The sequence below is a fragment of the Corythoichthys intestinalis genome, chromosome 6, assembly GCF_030265065.1.
Source record: "Corythoichthys intestinalis isolate RoL2023-P3 chromosome 6, ASM3026506v1, whole genome shotgun sequence".
In the NCBI taxonomy this organism is placed as follows: Eukaryota; Metazoa; Chordata; class Actinopteri; order Syngnathiformes; family Syngnathidae; genus Corythoichthys; species Corythoichthys intestinalis.
In genome coordinates, this window is record NC_080400.1 from 42,739,939 (window position 1) to 42,760,919 (window position 20,981).

Genomic DNA, 20,981 nt, shown 5'->3' on the forward strand with positions numbered 1-20,981 from the left:
ACATTTGCTTTATTTTTATTTTTTTTGATAAATAATTTCAACAATCTCGCAACTAGCCTTTGTGGCTAAGCTTTCGACACTCGGGCTCTTGCGTAACACTGCTGCTGTAACTTTAACTAGCTTCAAGTTGCTTTAAATTTCTCGCTACGTATCTTCCCTGTAATCTTGTCGTACATGTCAGCGTGTCTTGTTTGGTAAAATCGCCATACATTGAACTCTTTAAAAACTGCGACTGTCTCTTTGCAAATAAGGCAGACACAGTTGTTGCATATTTTAGTGAAATAGTCCAATTTCCACCTATCCTTGAAGTGTCGTCTGTCACGGTCAACTTTCTTTTTTTTTTTTTTTTTTTTTTTGTTGATTGTCGCCATTTTCAATGTTGCTAAGAGTAATGTTGCTTTTAGTGGGTAAATGCGGAGCAGCATTTAGTGTGTAAGCCACCTCATACACTGGTAGCAGTACTGCTGACCAATTTATTTAGTCTGTGTGCGGGCCAGACGTTATTGATTTTATGACAGAGGCTGGGGGCCGGATGAAATTTGACCACGGGCCGCATTTGGCCCCCGGGCCGGACTTTGGACATGTCTGGTATAGATGTTACGGTTATACAGTGGGGCAAATAAGTATTTAGTCAACCACTAATTGTGCAAGTTTTCCCACTTGAAAATATTAGAGAGGCCTGTAATTGTCAACATGGGTAAACCTCAACCATGAGAGACAGAATGTGGAAAAAAAAAACAGAAAATCACATTGTTTGATTTTTAAAGAATTTATTTGCAAATCATGGTGGAAAATTAGTATTTGGTCAATACCAAAAGTTCATCTCAATACTTTGTTATGTACCCTTGCTCGGCAATAACGGAGCCCAAACGTTTTTTGTAACTCTTCACAAGCTTATCGCACACTGTTGCTGGTATTTTGACCTATTCCTCCATGCAGATCTCCTCTAGAGCAGTGATGTTTTGGGGCTGTCGTTGGGCAACACGGACTTTAAACTCCCGCCACAGATTTTCTATGGGGTTGAGAGCTGGAGACTGGCTAGGCCACTCCAGGACCTTGAAATGCTTCTTACGAAGCCAATCCTTTGTTGCCCTGGCTGTGTGTTTGGGATCATTGTCATGCTGAAAGACCCAGCCACGTCTCATCTTTAATGCCCTTGCTGATGGAAGATTTTCACTCAAAATCTCTCGATACATGGCCCCATTCATTCTTTCCTTTACGCAGATCAGTCGTCCTGGTCCCTATGCAGAAAAACAGCCCCAAAGCATGATGTTTCCACCCCCATGCTTCACAGTGGGTATGGTGCAATTCAGTATTCTTTTTCCTCCAAACAAGAGAACCTGTGTTTCTACCAAAAAGTCCTATTTTGGTTTCATCTGACCTTAACACATTCTCCCAGTCCTCTTCTGGATCATCCAAATGCTCTCCAGCGAACCGCAAACGGGCCTGGACGTGTACTTTCTTCAGTTGGGGGACACGTCTGGCAGTGCAGGATTTGAGTCCCTGGCGGCGCATTGTGTTACTGATAGTAGCCTTTGTTACTTTGGTCCCAGTTCTCTGTAGGTTATCCACTAGGTCCCCCCGTGTGGTTCTGGGATTTTTGCTCACCGTTCTTGTTATCATTTTGACGCCACGGGGTGAGGAGGGAGTTGAAAGTCCGTGTTGCCCAACGACAGCCCCAAAACATCACTGCTCTAGAGGAGATTTGCATGGAGGAATGGGCCAAAATACCAGCAACAGTGTGTGAAAAGCTTGTGAAGAGTTACAGAAAACGTTTGTCCTTTGTTATTGCCAACAAAGGGTACATAACAAAGTATTGAGATTAACTTTTGGTATTGACCAAATACTTATTTTCCACCATTATTTGCAAATAAATTCTTTAAAAATCAAGCAATGTCATTTTCTGGGTTTGGTTGAGGTTTACAATTGTTACACATACAATTATTGACGATTACAGGCCTCTCTAATATTTTCAAGTGGGAGAACTTGCACAATTAGTGTTTGACTAAATACTTATTTACCCCACTGTATTCGGGGGGGCACTGATCAAATCAAGTTACCCACTAATAGAATTTTACTTTATTTGTTGGCAAATATTTTTTTTCTCCGAGTAGTCTTCGGTCTCAGGTGCTGAAAACCTTAAAGCAATTTCTCAAAAAGGTCAGGTTGTAAAGGCAATGAATTTTACAGCACGTCACCTGCTGCTGGAAAGAGCATTATTACCTCTATTTATATGTGCGAGAAGAGCTGATTCATGCTTACAGCAGAACTGTAGATTACTGTGAGAGGATTTAATAAGATTTCATTTTCTTTCCCACAGAAAAAGGGATTATGATGCAACGTATTTAGAAATGCGATACCAGTCACTTTAGTGTAAATTCCTGAATACTGTATTTGATCATTCGGCCTGCATAGAGGCTTGCATTTAACTGCAGGCAAAGAGGCTATGTTATCAGGCCTTACTAATATGATTGTTTTTTTTTTTTTTTTGATAAATCTAGAACTAGAAAACATTTTCATAAAATTACACCCACTAATGGTTGTTGCCAGACATATTTGGGTGTCTGTAGGTGTATCTTTATAGGAAAACATCCTAAATCTGTTTGTCTGTGGGTGTATGTTGTCACAATGCGGCTTCACAAACGTGCTCATTTGAGATGCATCGGGTAGAATTGTCAAGAGTCGAGGCTGCACTTGCACTGGCGGTTGAGTTTCGCCCTCACGTCATGGATAGCTCTGCACTTTCATTCTTTCTGTTCATGAGTATAGTGTTGGTTAAGTATGCAGTTTCTCCAGGGCAACAACCTCTGTTGTCCATCCTTTGGCTAAAGGATAATCACTACAGTCAGTGTTGTCAGAGATTACTTGAAAAAGTAATTTAATTACTGATTACGCCTCAAAAAAGTAATGTAGTCACTTTACTGATTAATTCTTTATCAAAGCAAATAAGTTGCTTTAAAAGTAATTCATCAGTTACTTTTTACCTATTTTTCTCACTTTAAGAATGGCAACAGAAATGTGTCATCGCATGGAATTGACATACCGATAATTGAATTTAAAGTGGGGAATCAGAATTTTTGACATAAGGATTCATTTTCGAGTTCGCGGAGGTTTAATCAGTCGATGGAGTTGATTTCAACCACCATTGACTTGCGCTAGTTTAGCCACTTCGGAGCAACAAATAACTGACAAACTGCATGGAATTTGTTGAAATCAACTCCACCGACTAATTAAACCGACGCTAACTCAAAGACTAAGCCTAATGTCAAAAATGTTTGAACTTCGGGTTAAGGTTTAGGGCAGACATGTCCAAAGTCCGGCCCGGGGGCCAAATGCGGCCCGTGGTCAAATTTCATCCGGCCCCCAGCCTCTGTTATAAAATCAATAACGTCTGGCCCGCACACAGACTTAATAAATTGGTCAGCAGTACTAATACTTGCATATGAAGTAGCCTACACACTAAATGCTGCTCCTCATTTCCCACTAAAAGTCAGCAGCACTCTTAAGCAACATTACCCCATCTGACCCAATTTTCTAAAATGGTGACAATCAACAAAAAAAAACGTTGACTGCGACAGCCAATGCTTCAAGGATAGGTGGAAATTGGACTATTTCTTCACTTAAATACGCAACAACTATGTCTGCCTTATTTGCAAAGAGACAGTTGCTGTTTTTAAAGAATTCGATGTGAGGCGATATTACCCAACAAGACACTCTGACATTACGACAAGATTACAGGGAAGATACGCGGTGAGAAATTGAAGGTAGTTTAATTTCACACCTGCATTATTTCGCAAGAGCTCGAGAGTCGAAAGAGAACGCCACAAAGGCTAGTTATGAGATTGTTGAAATTATGAATTTTAAAAAAAATAATAAAGCAAATGTGACGCACAGAATGGCTTGCTAAAATTTGCTTAAATATATTGTTCTACGTAAAGGACGTCAGCCAAGGTCGGCCCCCCACATTTTTACCACACCAAATCCGGCCCCCTTTGCAAAAAGTTTGGACACCCCTGGTTTAGGGTTAACAGCATATCAGTGCCAATGTAAAACAATGCAAATTGACTGTACAATAATCAACAACACACAAATGAATTGCACAGTGCAATAAACACAAAGATGGGGGCGGGTGCGGATGCGCGTGCACAACCCGGAAGTACACCGTACACACACGCGGTCAGTTTGGCCACAAAACGTGCCGGCCACTAAGCACTTGACACTCAATCGGACTGACAACAAATCCCAAAGATGCAAAACGAACACGTCACTTCATGGCATAAATGTGCAACACAAATATAATGTAAACAATGCTTGCCAACTTGGAGCGATGACTGCCAGTCATTGCAACGAAAGCTACGAAACGGCCGCGCACGTAGGGGGTCCAAATTATCGCTGATACCCTCGAGAATGAAAGCAAAGTACTCACATTTATTCGTGGAAGTACACAGATCAACATTCCCTCGCACATCTCAACACAGGACTCAAAGGTGCAGCCACACTGGCAGCCTGGCCCATGTCTTTGTCGGTCTCAAAACACGCGTGTGGCTCGAGACCAAAACAGGAAGTAGTTAGAGCGGTTACCATGGAAACACGTACCGGGGATGATTCGAGCATTTTTCTAATCAAAATGCTTTTCTTACATGATTACAATATTCTTCATTCTACATACATTATGCGGCAATAACAAAATAGTGAACACAGACACTAAGCAAACTAACTTTATTCAGACTACTGGTTTAGAAAAATCAACGCATTAGACTACTCGTTAATGAAAAGGTAATCAGATTACAGGTAACGCATTACTGACAACACTGGCTCAGTAACTTTCAAACTCAAAATCTACTTTTTGTGCATGTAGTTGAAATGAAGTATTAGAAAGACTAAAAAAAATACATACATACACAACCCATCATAAAAACAAGATTTTTTAAAAATAGTGTAGTTAAAGATTTCACAGTGTTGTTTTGGCAGCCCTTTTAATTTTGTCCTTTAAAGGCTAAAGCAACATTGTATAATATCTCTTGCCAAGAGAAGAAAACAAATCTTACCTAGGAGAGGACAGCTGTGAGTTGGGAGTGGGGTGGTGCTGGCGCACCACGTCACATGTGTGGCACAACCAGACACTGGTACGATCCTGGCTGACTACACATAAAAATGTTACACATTGTGAACATGTGACGGAAACTATAGCGCATTTTTGTCTCGTCAGGCGAAAACTGGCGAAAAAATTTGTCCCGTTATGTTTTAGTCCCCCAAGACATGTTTTTAGCTCCTTATCGTCTCTTCATTTTCATGAAAAAAAATGATGGTCGACAAAATATTTTTGTTATAGTCATCATTGATGAAAATAACACAGAGAACTCTTTTTTTGAGCGGTTGACTAAGAAATATTTAATTGTACATTCCCCAACCACGGCAAGACTAATTTTCATAGAAGTCTTTCATAGAACTTTACTGGATGGCCTGAACGCCAGTCTGTCACAGCAGCTGCTTAAACATTCACCACCACACTGATAGAAGTCTTAGCAAAACTTTACAGGATAGCCTGAATGCCATTCAGTCACATCAACTGCTTAAACCATCACCACCACCAATCTGAACAGACAGTGTGGTGGTGAATCAACAATCTGCTTAATGTACAGTCTATTTAATACTAATGCAAAAATCACCCTGAAGGGTCCTGACAAATTTTTTTAAAAATTCTATTCTCTCATATCTATCCTTTTTCTATAGTGCTCAGTAAGGTCAAGGATTACTTGGTAGGTGTTTCTGTCATTTGGATTTGCAAGATATGAAAACGGTTCAGCTCAACCTTTTCATTGAGCCAACCACTAGATCAGCCTTTTGTGCTCAACTCACTTAATTCTCTGCCAAATCCAGTTGTCCCTATTGGTTTATTTTTAGCCCAGACCATCCAGTCGCAGAAGTGGTACTCAGATGCCATTTTTCATCTGTAAACTTCAATGTCTTAAGCTCTAAATCCCCTTAGTGTCCAACTGTCTGCATGTCCCCACGGTGTCCCTTGCTGCTGCATTTCTGATTTACAAGCTTACTGTTTCCGTTAGCAACCAAGCCTCAAAGCTCCCTATAGATAGTTGATCTCGTCTCCATCGGGAGTTGGCCACAATTTATGTGCCTTGACATTTCTGCTATATCCTGTACGTTTGTTTTACACTCATCAGCTAAGTTTTCAATTCAGTGTTTATTAACTGTGTTTGCAGTGGGGTAGCAAACGGAGGATCGGGTATTACACTCTGGTCATGACCCCTCTCATCTTATGTGATGTGTCTGTTTTCAGTCTGAAGGCGGTTCTGTCCACACCTCCGCCTAGCGGGGCGTTGGATCTGTCCGGTATTCCTCTGGTAGCTCGGGACATGGATCGTCTGTGCATGCACCTGCAGCATCACGCTTCAACAGTGGTCAGCTTGGAGCTGGGGTTCACTGAACTGACCGATGAGGCCTTCCTCTTGCTGCTGCCCACTCTGGCTGCCCTGCCTCACCTGGAGACGCTAGCCATGAATGGAAACCGGCTGACCAGGACTATTTTGAAGGAGCTGACAGATGCCTTGAAGGTTACTTCTGTGCTGTCACTGATTTCTAAGGTTGCATGAAAATGAGAAATCCTACAATGCAATATTTCTCACTGAAGAATTGTAGTTCATCAGTGTGGCATTGGAAAATTAGTTGGATTTTTTATGATTTACACACATGCTAAAAAGTGTTAGTACGCCTGTTTAACAGAAATGTACACAGTCCCTACTGTGAAACGTGGAAAAAATTTGTATGCTCTTGGGAATCTGGAAGAGGTTGTCTTGAATCTGTGTAGGGAACAATGACATCTTAAAGCTATCAATGCATTCTAGAAAAAAATGTACCGTATTTATCGGACGACAAGTAGCACCTGAGTATAAGTCGCACCAGCCATAAAATGCCCAACAAACAGAAAAGAAACATATATACAGTGCCTTGCAAAAGTATTCGGCCCCCTTGAATCTTGCAACCTTTCGCCACATTTCAGGCTTCAAACATAAAGATATGAAATTTAATTTTTTTGTCAAGAATCAACAACAAGTGGGACACAATTGTGAAGTGGAACAACATTTATTGGATAGTTTAAACTTTTTTAACAAATAAAAAACTGAAAAGTGGGGCGTGCAATATTATTCGGCCCCTTTACTTTCAGTGCAGCAAACTCACTCCAGAAGTTCAGTGAGGATCTCTGAATGATCCAATGTTGTCCTAAATGACCGATGATGATAAATAGAATCCACCTGTGAGTAATCAAGTCTCCGTATAAATGCACCTGCTCTGTGATAGTCTCAGGGTTCTGTTTAAAGTGCAGAGAGCATTATGAAAACCAAGGAACACACCAGGCAGGTCCGAGATACTGTTGTGGAGAAGTTTAAAGCCGGATTTGGATACAAAAAGATTTCCCAAGCTTTAAACATCTCAAGGAGCACTGTGCAAGTCATCATATTGAAATTGAAGGAGCATCAGACCAATGCAAATCTACCAAGACCCGGCCGTCCTTCCAAACTTTCTTCTCAAACAAGGAGAAAACTGATCCGAGATGCAGCCAAGAGGCCCATGATCACTCTGGATGAACTGCAGAGATCTACAGCTGAGGTGGGAGAGTCTGTCCATAGGACAACAAACAAAGTCGTACACTGCACAAATCTGGCCTTTATGGAAGAGTGGCAAGAAGAAAGCCATTTCTCAAAGATATCCATAAAAAGTCTCGTTTAAAGTTTGCCACAAGCCACCTGGGAGACACACCAAACATGTGGAAGAAGGTGCTCTGGTCAGATGAAACCAAAATTGAACTTTTTGGCCACAATGCAAAACGATATGTTTGGCGTAAAAGCAACACAGCTCATCACCCTGAACACACCATCCCCATTGTCAAACATGGTGTTGGCAGCATCATGGTTTGGGCGTGCTTTTCTTCAGCAGGGACAGGGAAGATGGTTAAAACTGACGGGAAGATGGATGCAGCCAAATACAGGAACATTCTGAAAGAAAACCTGTTGGTATCTGCACAAGACCTGAGACTGGGACAGAGATTTACCTTCCAACAGGACAATGATCTAAAACATAAAGCCAAATCTACAATGGAATGGTTCAAAAATAAACGTATCCAGGTGTTAGAATGGCCAAGTCAAAGTCCAGACCTGAATCCAATCGAGAATCAGTGGAAAGAGCTGAAGACTGCTGTTCACAAACACTCTCCATCCAACCTCACTGAGCTCGAGCTGTTTTGCAAGGAAGAATGGGCAAGAATGTCAGTCACTCGATGTGCAAAACTGATAGAAACGTACCCCAAGCGACTTGCAGCTGTAATTGGAGCAAAAGGAGGCGCTACAAAGTATTAACGCAAGGGGGCCGAATAATATTGCACGCCCCACTTTTCAGTTTTTTATTTGTTAAAAAAGTTTAAATTATCCTATAAATTTTGTTCCACTTCACGATTGTGTCCCACTTTTTGTTGATTCTTGACAAAAAAATTTAAATTTTATATCTTTATGTTTGAAGCCTGAAATGTGGCGAAAGGTTGCAAGGTTCAAGGGGGCCGAATACTTTTGCAAGGCACTGTAAGTCGTACCGGAGTATAAGTCGCATTTTTGGGGGAAATTTACTTGACATATCTGTTCTATATGTTGGAATTTATCATCTTGAAAGGCAATTTAATATAAAAATACAACAGAGAACAACATGCTGAATATGTGTACAGAGGACAGTGCATGAACAACGAAATGCGAATATACTGTCCTCACCAGGACGCTACGGCTCGGTCCTGGCTATACAGCGAGCTAAACTCCCAAATGACGATGCTGGATGTCCGTATAATTTGCTGAATCAATTTCGTCCGCGATACCAAACAGGTTCGCATCACTGTAAATAAATGATAATTAGGTGCTATTACAGCAATGACACAAACTGTTAGCATGCGTTCGCTAGCATTAGCACATCATTCAAACAACCACACACCTGGCTCTAAGTGTCCGATCACGGGTGGAAAACACACAACAACAACAGAAAAGATAATACACACAGGTGTTGCCTCTGAGGAAATATTTAACAAGCATAAACAATGAACGTAGGTTCGCAGCCTTGTGTGACCACCGCGGAATTCATAATTCTGAACAGACAAGCAGACTTTCAGATTTGATTAATTATAGGATGAATGATTATTTAAAATTATTTCTGTGGTCACAGTGCAGTTTTCTTCAGTTAAGAAAGGGGTGACAGCAAATTTGTCCATGTGTGTAAATGCGCTATTGAGTATTTCTGAAATAGAATACATTATAAAAAATGATAATTTCCACAATATTTGCACAAAGAAATAAGATGATAAGTAAATGTTCCGCTTCTTTTTCTTTAGGATCCTAATAGTTTCCCGAGTGTGACATGGATCGACCTTGGGAACAATGTGGACATCTTCTCTCTGCCACAGCCTTTCCTGGTCAGTCTGCGGAAGCGCTGTCCTAAGCAGGGCAACCTTCCCACCATCTTGGAGTTTGGTGAGAGTCAGGCCAGCGAGCCCCCTGAGAGGCTGCGTGGTGTCGCCGAAGACGAGGAGACCGACGACACCAACAGGACCGAAAGCATGGGAGATTTGCGGTCAGAGGTGGAAGATGATCTGGATGGTGAGCTGGAGATCGAAGAGATGATGGAAGAGCTGTTGGACTTTGACAGGGAGGCGCAAGGGAAGGAGGACGAGGACGAGAGCATGTGGACCGTTGAGGAGCAGAGAAAGGCGAGGAGGAGGAGGACACAGGAAGAAAAGTTCCAGAGAAAAGAGAGGACGGGTCGGATGGCGGTGATGGCGCAGGACGAGGATGACACACAGAGTCATTCCTCCCCGCTGTCTTGCTCCAGCCAGTCACAGCAGTCGTCCGCGGCTGCCGAGCCACTGAAAGCAGAGGAGGATGACTTTGACAATGTGACTGACCAATCAGAGCACTTGACCTGATTACTGCTCATATGTCCTATCCGCTGAAATGATTTCTTCTGCTGTCAAGTACACATGGAAGAAGGCAAGAAAAGACTTCCACCCAGCTTGAGCAAGCCAGATCCAAACAACTGAGCCGAGGTGGCAAGCTATTGCACTTTTAGGATCTGTCAGTTTTCAATTGCCTGAGGATGCCAATACGTAAAACCACTCAACAATGAATAAGCTTTCTAGTGTTGGTCCCCCTGTTCAGGGTTTGAGTCAGGACCTTCTTGTAAAGTCATATTACCTCCACGTGCCTGTAACATGTTCCATTAGTGGTTAAACGTTTGTGATGAGAAGTAGGATTTTTAAACAAAGAACTGTTGAAACAGCCACCCAAATATAAAAAAATGATAACCAGATAGCTAAACTTGGAAGATTGAAAATAATGCAAAAGAAGTCAGTAGATTAATGGAATTTACAGTAGCTCCTGAGCGAATGTCTTGAAGTAAGCCAAGATAAGAAGTACAGTGGTACCTCAACATACAAACGCATCGACAGACGATTCTTTCGATATACATACGATGTAAAATTTGACTCGTTATCTGTCTCGACATATGACTACATGCTCGAAATACGGCTAGAGTGAGTCCTCATTTTTCGCGGTTAATAGGGACAGCCCCCTCCCCGCAATAATCGAAATCCGTGAAGAAGAGGCGGAGTTTATTTACATTTTTAAAAAATATATATATATATATAAATTTTGGGGTGTGTTCAATGTATTTTCTCAGATTTAGCATTGGAAAGAGATACATTTAAGACATGTTTTCCCTTTTCTTCCCCAAAGTATGATAATTCAAATATATATATACATAAATTTTAATAAATGGTTTTTAAGCACTTCAAATGTAATAATTATGTTTAAGTTAAGTTTTAAACATGTTGCTGTTCCACCAAATTATTTTTAAGCAAGAATCACATAGCAAAATGCTTGTCTTTACTAAATTCTTCACTGAGTCAGTCCACTCAAATCCGCTCACGCTGCTCACTTACACACAATGAGTTGCCACATGTTTAAAAAGCGCAGCGCTCCCAAGCTTCTCTGGCAAGATCAAGTGTTGTACGCCTGTCACTCATCGTTAACTAACAAACGAACGGCAGCTGCCCTGGTGAGTAAGAAAAGCAGCAGGAGGAAGGGTGAGAGGCTGTACGTGATCAGATCGGGGCATCTCTATAAAATACTGATTTAATGGAAACAAATCCACAATAGACTGAGGGCGTGAAGTTTGAAGCGCAAAGTAGCTAGGGATCATTGTATTTACGACAGCGTCCGTAAAAAGGGGACGATTACCATTGAAATTAGGATGGAATATGTCTACCATCGCAACTGTCCTCCTTTGATCTCCAGTCTTTATAAGTTAAGTAGTGGAAGTGGTGAAAAAAGGAAGGTGATGCTTACCATTGAAATTAAGAAAGAAATAGAAAATCTGAGCGTGGTGTGTGTGTCAGTGAACTGAAACTGGAATTAGAACTGTCTCACCGTATCCTACCTCCAGACCCGTTGTCTCCTCCGACCTCAATTCGCCAGTAAGTAAGATGACAAAATGTAATTATTTATTCATAATTTGTTGTTTTACACATAATAATAATAATAATAATAAATTTTATTTATAACGCACTTTACATTTGAAAAACAAATCTCAAAGTGCACATTACCATGTAAAAAAAAAAAAAAAGGCTAAGAAGGCAAGGCAAGGCAAATTTATTTATATAGCACAATTCAACACAAGGCAATTCAAAGTGCTTTACATCACATGAAGACCATAAAAATCACATTTAAATCAACACAACTTAAAAACCAAGACAAAAAAATCGCATTTAATCACAGAATAAAAATAAATAAAAAATAAAACAAAAATAAAAATAAAACAAAAACTACTACTAATAATAATCATTGAAATCAGCAACGGAGATAAGCACAAGAGGAATAGAAAGCAGGTAGATTGAAATATATAGACAGATATGGATATGCAGTGCTAAACAAAAGCGTTTTTAGCCCTGATTTAAAGGAGCTAACAGTTTGAGCATACTTCAGACGTTCGGGTAACTTGTTCCAGAGGTGAGGAGCATAATAACTAAATGCTGCCTCACCCTGCTTGGTTCTTGTTCTTGGAACATGCAGAAGACCGGTTCCAGACGACCTTAGGGGTCTATATGACTCATAGGAATCTAACAAGTCTAGCATGTATTTTGGTCCAAGGCCATTAAGTGTTTTGTAGACGAGCAGTAGTATTTTATAGTCTATCCTTTGACTCACTGGAAGCCAGTGTAGCGATTTCAAAACCGGTGTAATGTGGTCCAGCTTCCTTGTATTTGTGAGGACTCTGGCTGCAGCATTCTGTACTAGCTGCAGCTTCCTGACTGATTTTTTATCAAGACCTGTAAATATACCGTTGCAGTAGTCCAATCTGCTGAAAATGAATGCATGCTTAAGTTTTTCCATGTCTTGTTGAGTCAGAAGCCCCTTAATTCTGGTTATATTTTTTAGGAGGTAATAAGCCGATTTAGTGACGGACTTTAGATGGCTATCAAATTTTAGGTCTGAGTCAATAATTACGCCAAGGTTTCTGACTTGATTTGTAGCTGTAAGTGATATTGTGCTAAGTTGGCTGCTTATCTTTGACCTTTCCTTTTTTGGCCCAAAAATGATCACCTCTGTCTTCTCCACACTTAACTGGAGAAAATTCTGGCACTTCCATTCATTGATTTGATGAATGCATTTACTCAGGGAGACTAAGGGACTATAATCATGTGGGGACACAGAAATGTACAGTTGTGTGTCATCTGCATAGGCGTGATAGGAGATGTCATACTGTTCCATTATCTGAGCTAACGGAAGCATATAGATGTTAAATAAGAGTGGTCCAAGAATTGACCCTTGAGGGACTCCACACGTGAATTTGGTTCGTTCTGACTGATAGTTTCCGATTGACACAAAGAAATCCCTATCATGTAAATAGGATGTGAACCACTGAAGAATAGTGTCAGTAAGCAAGTAAGTAAGAATAAAAGAGTAAACGCAAAAACAGACAGAAACACAGATATATAAAATCAGATACAAATCAGATAAAAATAGCCAGAGTAAGCTTTTTGAAAAAGTTAAGTTTTTAGTCCTTTTTTAAATGCATCCACTGTCTGCGGGGCTCTGAGGTGGTCTGGGAGGGCGTTCCACAGACTGGGAGCAGCAGCTGCAAAGGCCCTGTCGTCCATAGTCTTGAGCCGAGTCCTGGGCAGGAGTAGACAGTGCAGCTGGCCTGACCGGGTTCTGGCTGAAGTATTTGGTGTGAGGAGTTCAGTGAGGTAAGTGGGGGCTACACCGTGTAGACAGTGATGGGTGTGAAGGATGGGGTGATGTGCTCATGTTAACGCATCCTCATCAGGACCCTGGCAGCGCTGTTTTGGACATACTGGAGCCTTTGTAGGCTCTTTCCAAGAATCCCGATAAGTAGTGCGTTACAATAGTCCAACCTGGAGGAGATAAAGGCATGGACGAGTCTCTCTGCAGCAGGACGGGAGAGAGCTGGCTGGAGTTTGGCAATATTGCAAAGGTGAAAGAAGGAGGTTTTGCAAATATAATTGATGTGATTGTTAAAGCTAAGATGGGGGTCAAACCTGACTCCCAAATTAGTTACAGAAGGGGAGAAGGAAAATTTGTGGCCGAAAAAGGAGACTGAGGGAATGGGGGCGGAACGGAGCCGCTGAGGAGTACCAATGTGAATAGCTTCTGTTTTGGAGCTGTTCAGCTGCAAGAATTCTGTACAATATAATGCATTTGTCAAATTAGAACACGACTCACCGTATCCTTCACTACCTTCAACTCCACCGTCTCCTCCGACCTCCAGCCAATCTCGATAAGTTAAGGTGACAAAACTTTTTTTTCCTTTTCCATTTATTTATAATTTATTTATTTTGCTATATGTAATTGCATTTTTTAAAATTGTACCTGCAGTATTTATTAACAATTTACCGTAGGTTTTTGGTCTGTGGAATGATTATATTATTCGAATTATAATGTATTCTTATGGGGAAATCCGTCTCGACATACGACAATTTCGACATACAAACCAGGTCCTGAAACAAAATTTCTATGTTGAGGTGCCACTGTACACAGACAGAAGAAAAACAGAGGATTGCTTCCTCTCCTTGGCTGACATTGTATATTGACTTTAGTTATGATCTCATTTTCTGGAGGGAAAGAAATAGATTTTTGCTCCCACTTTGTCTTTGTTCAATTATTAAATCAATGAATAGCTTTAAGAAACAGGTAGGACATGTGGGCTGGTGTTAGGTATGTATAGTCATTTTGTTGTTTTCAACAACTATCAGATGTGGACATAAACAGTGATTGGATCATGTCCAAAATGACAATTGTTTTGCTGATTGTAATGCTTTCCAATAGTAAACGATATAATACATGCTGCTACGTGCACTCTGTAAGACAGGTACATTTAGTGAGGTGCTCATTTTACTAAATATAAAACAATGATCAGAATTGTGTTAAGTAGATTTTTTTCTATTGTAGCAACATTTTGGGTCTAATCATTTCCAGTATAGCATTGAAAAGCCTGTGACACATTTGGAAGGAACATGCATTTGTGGGATGAGTTGCAAAGTTGAAAACATGAAATAATATAAAAGGTGCCAAATTGTTACACTGCTTGGCTGATTTTAGTGAAAGTGAAGTGGTTATCTACTATTTAGTATTCTCAATGTACTCATACTCTATAGTGCATACAGTATGAGTGAAATGATTTAAAAAGTGGCTTCATTCATAAATACTGCTATATTTGTGTTTCAAGACAATTACATCATATGTCAGGTTTAACTATGTGTATCAGAGTCACAAACTTGAACTGTATTTAAATGTTGTGTTCAACATTGCGCTCAACAATTAATGAGCTCTCGAGGCTGATAGAGCAGGAAACTCAAAACTGCCAAAAAGTGCCACAATAGGCCAATTGTATATCTTAGATTTGTAGCACTGTCAAGATACTATGAAAATAATGCTTGTGTATAAAGAGGATTTTTACAAACTTGTTGTACAGTAAGTAGCTTATGTGTCTATATCCAAATGCTACCAGCCAAGTTTCCTACCTTTACTGGCTTTACAAATTGATGTGCAGAGAAAGGGGAAATCACAAATTCAACACTTGAATCAATAAATCAAAAGCAGTCCATTTAAAATCTAAGGGATCAGCCGTTTTACTAATAATTTAAGACATTTCATGTTACATAGTATGTGAAGTCTTGAGTAATATGAGCTGTAACTAACCAAAATCCTGCATGGTATCAAATTTCCCAGAGAACTAATGCTGCCCTTATTGTTGGTGTTTTAAATTGAAGATTCTGATATGTACCTGCAGATCAACACTTTGTTGAAAGCCTTATCACACAGTACAGTTCCTTTTCTGTGGTTCATATACAAACGGTGACAAATCAGTTATTTCGATACAGTTCACTTTTGCATTGGACTGAAAAAAAGTACTTGTACAATTTCAGTGCTGTACTTGAATCTAACTGCAAAGATTATACCCTTTAAAGAGAAGCCATGCAACTATTTCCTACCAAAATGTTCACACTTGATAATCCCAGTGAGCCCTTTAAACAGTGTTCTGTTATTGTTAGCTTATACTGCACAACGTCTGGGGAAAAAAATAATGATTCACCACTCTTGGTGGATGTTTACTCAGTTGTTTTATTGTGTAAGGAAAAAAGCTGATCATAACCATATGAAACTTTAGTTGTTTTAAATGCAATTTCTTCTTTTAGAAGCACTAAGATAAATCGAGAGAGAAAGTTGTAATTGTCAGTAAGAGTTACTTTTCCGGATCAAACCAAGGGGAAAATCTAGGAGTCACTTGTGTCTGATAAAAACAACTATATTTTGATGGGGGAAAATATGGAATGACAAAACAAACACACGAGTAATACGGGACTTTGTTGTAGCACCTCTGGCTTTTATAACAGTTTGCATGGCTTTAATGAGTGACAACAGTGCTTTTCATCAATCTGGGTCCAACTTTCTCTGATTGCTGTTGACAGATCAGCTTTGCAAGTTGGAGCCTTGTCATGGACTATTTTCTTCAACTTCCACCACAGACTACAGGCCGTGACATTGACCTTATGTGTGTATGTTTTCACAGTTTTTGCTCGGTTGCAAGATGCATTATCATCTTGAAAAATGATGGAATCATCTCTAGAAATCTTTTCAAGTGCTGAGATAAGAAAGGTGTATCCAAAATATAAACATTAACGTGTGAATTTATTGAAGATTTGTATCATATGAAGATACAGATCATCAATTTTAATATCTTCAGGTACGTAGTCGTCTTCATAAATCCCTTTTGGAATGCCGACAAACTAAACTTACAGCATCATCAGTTTGACCAATGCAAATTTGTATTCATCACTAAATATGACTTTCCTTCAGTCATCCACAGTCCACGACAGATGTTCCTTGGCCTGTTGTAACCTTATTGTTTTCTGATTAGGTAATAATGAGGATTTTGCTTGGCTTTTCTGTATGCAAATATCATTTCTTTTTGGCAATTTTTCACGTTTAGGTCACATACATTGATCCAGTCCTCACCCAGTTTTCCTCATTTGTCATGTTGTGCATCTTCTGTTTTCAAGACATTCCTTTCATGTTTTGGTATTTATTTTTATTAATGTCCATCCAGTATGTTTGCCTTTAAGAGCCTGCCGATGTACGTAGCTTGTAATACGTCCAGATTTTACGTACAGCTGACTATGAACAACAAACATCTTTTGCAATACTGCGTTATGATTACCTGTTTTTAAGAAGTTTGAATCCTCTCCTTTGTTTCAATTGACAGCGCTCGTGTGAGAGCCATGATTCAGGTCAGTCAACTTGTTGCAACAGTTCTCTGAAGTGTAGTCACTCGCTTTTTCACTCCTGACCCCACATCTGCTTGGTCTGAAAAAGTCACCATTCATAATTAGCACTGTTTTATGTTTTTCCAGATTACTTTTAGTGTTTCCTAAAACTACAACGTTACCACTTATAGGTTTGGGTCATGTGTATGATCTGTTTTTCCCCCTACACAATTAAACAACTGAGTGAACAACCTCCCAGACTGGTGATATTGTGAATTTTTGCCATGGCTTGTACGCTTGTGAAAATGCACTATTGGTCAATGCATTGATAGTGTTTGAGTCAAATTTTAAAAGTCATACTGAATGATTGCTTGTAGACTATACAGTGGTATGGAAAAGTGTCTGAACCTTTTGGAATTTCTCACATTTCTGTATAAAATCACCATCAATTGTGATCTGATCTGTGTCAAAATCACACAGATGAAAAAACAGTGTTTGCATTGACTAAAACCACCCAAGCATAGTATGTAAACAATGACAGTCGAGGGAAAAATAAGTTTATGAACCATCACATTTAATATGTTTTGCCCCCCCCCCTCCTTTGACAGAAATAACTTCAACCAGATGCTTCCTGTAGCTGCAGATCGATCAGGCACATCGATCAGGACTAATCTTGGCCCATTCATCTCTACAAAAACGCTGTAGTTCAGTCAGATGCCTGGGATGTCTGGCATGAATTGCTGTCTTTAGGTCATGCCCCCCCCCCCCCCCCTCCTTTGACAGAAATAACTTCAACCAGATGCTTCCTGTAGCTGCAGATCGATCAGGCACATCGATTAGGACTAATCTTGGCCCATTCATCTCTACAAAAACGCTGTAGTTCAGTCAGATGCCTGGAATGTCTGGCATGAATTGCTGTCTTTAGGTCATGCCACAGCATCTCAATCGGGTTCAAGTCTGTACTTTGACTTGGCCACTCCAGAACGTGTATTTGGTCCTTCTGAAACCATTCTGAAGTTGATTTACTTCTGTGTTTTGGATCATTGTCTTGTTGCAGCAGGTTTTCCTGCAAAACATCCTGATAAACTTTTGAATTCATTCTTCCCTTAATAATTGCAAGTTGTCCAGGCCCTGAGGTGACAAAACAGCCCCAAATCATGATGCTCCCTCCACAATGCTTCACGGTGTGGATAAGGTGTTGATGTTTGTGAGCTGTTCCATTTTTCCTCCACACGTGATGTTGTGTGTTACTCCCAAACAATTGAACTTTGATTTCATCAGTCCACAAGATATTTTACCAAAACTTCTGTGGCGTGTCCAAGTGCCATTTTGCAAAAATTAAACGAACAATTTTTTTAGACAGCAGTAGCTTCCTCTGTGGAGTCCTCTCATGAACACCATTCTTGGCCATAGTTTTACATATAGTTGATGTTTGCACAGACATATTGGACTGTGCCAGTGATTTCTGTACGTCTTTAGCAGACACTCAAGGGATCTTTTTTGAATCTGTGAGTATTCTGCGCTGAACTCTTGGCATCATCTTTGATGGACGGCCACTCCTTGGGAGAGAAGCAACAGTGCCAAACTCTCTCCATTTGTAGACAACTTCTCTGACTGTCGATTGATGAACATCCAAACCTTTATAGATGGCTTTGTATCCTTTCCCAGCTTTATAGAGATCAACAATCCTTGATCGCAGGTCTTCAGACAGCTCTTTTGACTGAGCCATGATGCACATCAGACAATGCTTCTAATCAAGACAATTCTTACCAGGTGTGTGTTTTATAGTGGGCATGGCAGCTTTTAAACCACTCACTAGTGATTGGGCACACACCTCACTCTGAAAATTGGTTTCAATTGCTCTTTAAGTCTCCTTCGGCAGAGGGTTCACTTACTTATTTTCCCCCTTCTGTCATTGTTTGCATGCTATCCTCATTCAAATATGAAAACCCATAAATGTCTGGGTGGTTTTAGTTAAAGCAACACTGTTTTACCATCTGTGTGATTTTGACAAAGATCACATCACATATGATGTTGATTTTATGCAGAAATGTGAGAAATTCCAAAAGGTTCAGATACTTTTTCATACCACTGTATCAGCAACCTTAGAGACTTCTCAGGTTTACTGTTGCTTTGAAACAATGGGTGAGACAGTTTAGTAGTTTCAATTTCATGCGACCTGTCAATCATATATAGACATTTGTTGTCGAAAACCTGTATTTATTTGAATTGCTAGATGCATAGGCAGAAATATTTGAGTGAGTGAATTGCACAGCTGTCATTCAAAATTTGGGGTCCAGTTCCTTGCTCATGGATTCTGCAGCAGTGCTTATCGCGTGAATTGGCCTCTGTGTAGTTAAGCGTTCCCCATCTGTAAACCTTCAATCCAGGATTGAACAAAACCACCTAAAGTTGTATCAAAATTACAATAGTTTTTTATGTTGAAAGGGTGTTTACATTAGGAGCATTTCTCCCAGTGACAATTTGCTTACTCCTTTTGCAAAAGTGGCTCAAACCACTTGCAATTATAATAACTCTTCATCACAACAGGCAAAATGACTAGTTTATTTATTGAAAGCGTTGACATGACTGTGATGTTTACCTCAGATGTATATAATTTGAGAATACATGAATGGTTTATGGAATAGGGTGGGGGCTTAATGCACCTTTGGTGCATCTGCACAATCTAAAGAGATCTAATATAGAGCTTTATGAAACATGCAACCATTACAGAAATAATCACACTTAATTTTGATTGACACTGTCCTAAATTAATGATTTCTCATTTTAATTGGTATGGACCTTGGTGTAATGCTTGGGGCTCATTTGATTGTGCAAGTACCTAATGGATTGTGTGAAAGGAACCTTAATATGTATGTAAAGGTATTGTCCTGTAATAGTTCCACATCCTCTGCACTCCTCTCAGTGTATTTTCACAATCTACCATATACTGTACTTCTGCTAGATGAACTATACAGCATTCCTCTTTCCACTGCTCATATTTATCTTGGATTTTTGGGTGGAATTCGATATCTACCAGAAAAGATGGTATGTACTCTTGTTAATAGAATTGTTACTCAATGGATCTTACTAATAAATATGTGACAGGAAAACAAACAATATCTCCTATTTTGTGTTCTTGAATCACGATGGTTTCTGATCGATTAAAGAAATTGTTTCAAAAATTGGTTCCGAGGTTGTCAACATCCATCTACAGTATTTGCTATTACGCTCATCCAAATTAGGGTTACAGGTTGGCTGGAGCCTGTACCAGTTGACTTTGTGACAGATACATGGTTACTCAATCCCAGGGCATATAATGTATGGACATCCATTCACAGATGTGAACTATTTTCAGTACACAATTCACCGAACACACTATACATGGACAGGTTAAATATACAGTGAAGAGCAGACGCATTTGCACCCCTTGTGATTTTGCAAGTTCTTCCACTTAGAAAATAGGTGGAGGTCTGAAATTTCGATCGTAGATACAATTCCACTTACAGAAACAATATTAAAACATTCTGGAACTCACATTGTATGATCTTTCAATGATTTATTTTTAATTTACTGGGGTTCATAAGTATTTGTACCTCTAAGAATCAACAATAATTATAACACTCAAAGAGTTGTCAGTCTACATTAAAAAAAAAAAAAAAAAGTCCACCTTCACCCCATGAGTTACCACCCACCTACCACCTGTCTGAACTCAGTACTGTCACCTGTGCATCCCACAGTCAGTCATAATCCAACTGTTACCATGGGCAAGGCCAGAGAACTTTCGAAAGACACCAGAGGAAAAAAATGTTGAGCTCTACAAAGCTGGAAAAGGCGATGGGACAATTGGAAAGCAGCTTGATGGAAATAAATCAACAGCTGCAGCAATTGTTAGAAAATGGTAGAGGCTAAACACATAGACGGAGTTTGACTTTTCTGGCAAGGAGGGCAAAACACATCGATGACCCCAAAACGCAGTGTCAGCAGTAAAATTAACTTACAAGATAAATGCTCGGTTAATAGCTTAGCCCATGCTCGTAAATACAGGCATCCCAGCTGTGTGTGGGTGTGTGTGCGTTAGCATGCGCGTTTTTCTGTTTTACCTAGTGTAAAAGAAGAATATGGTACGCCCGGTGGTGGCTCTGTTGTA

General features: G+C 39.9%; 1 protein-coding gene across 1 annotated transcript in view; it reads left to right on the forward strand.

The window, feature by feature from the left end:
- Window positions 1-20,042, forward strand: part of lrrc75a (leucine rich repeat containing 75A) — a 103,182-nt gene extending 83,140 nt beyond the window's left edge. Inside the window, exons 4-5 of the mRNA XM_057838695.1 lie at window positions 6,299-6,572; window positions 9,383-20,042. Of these exons, the coding sequence (XP_057694678.1) occupies window positions 6,299-6,572; window positions 9,383-9,973 (865 nt within the window). The 3' untranslated portion in view covers window positions 9,974-20,042. The remainder of the gene's footprint in view (window positions 1-6,298; window positions 6,573-9,382) is intronic.
- Window positions 20,043-20,981: the final 939 nt, after the last annotated feature.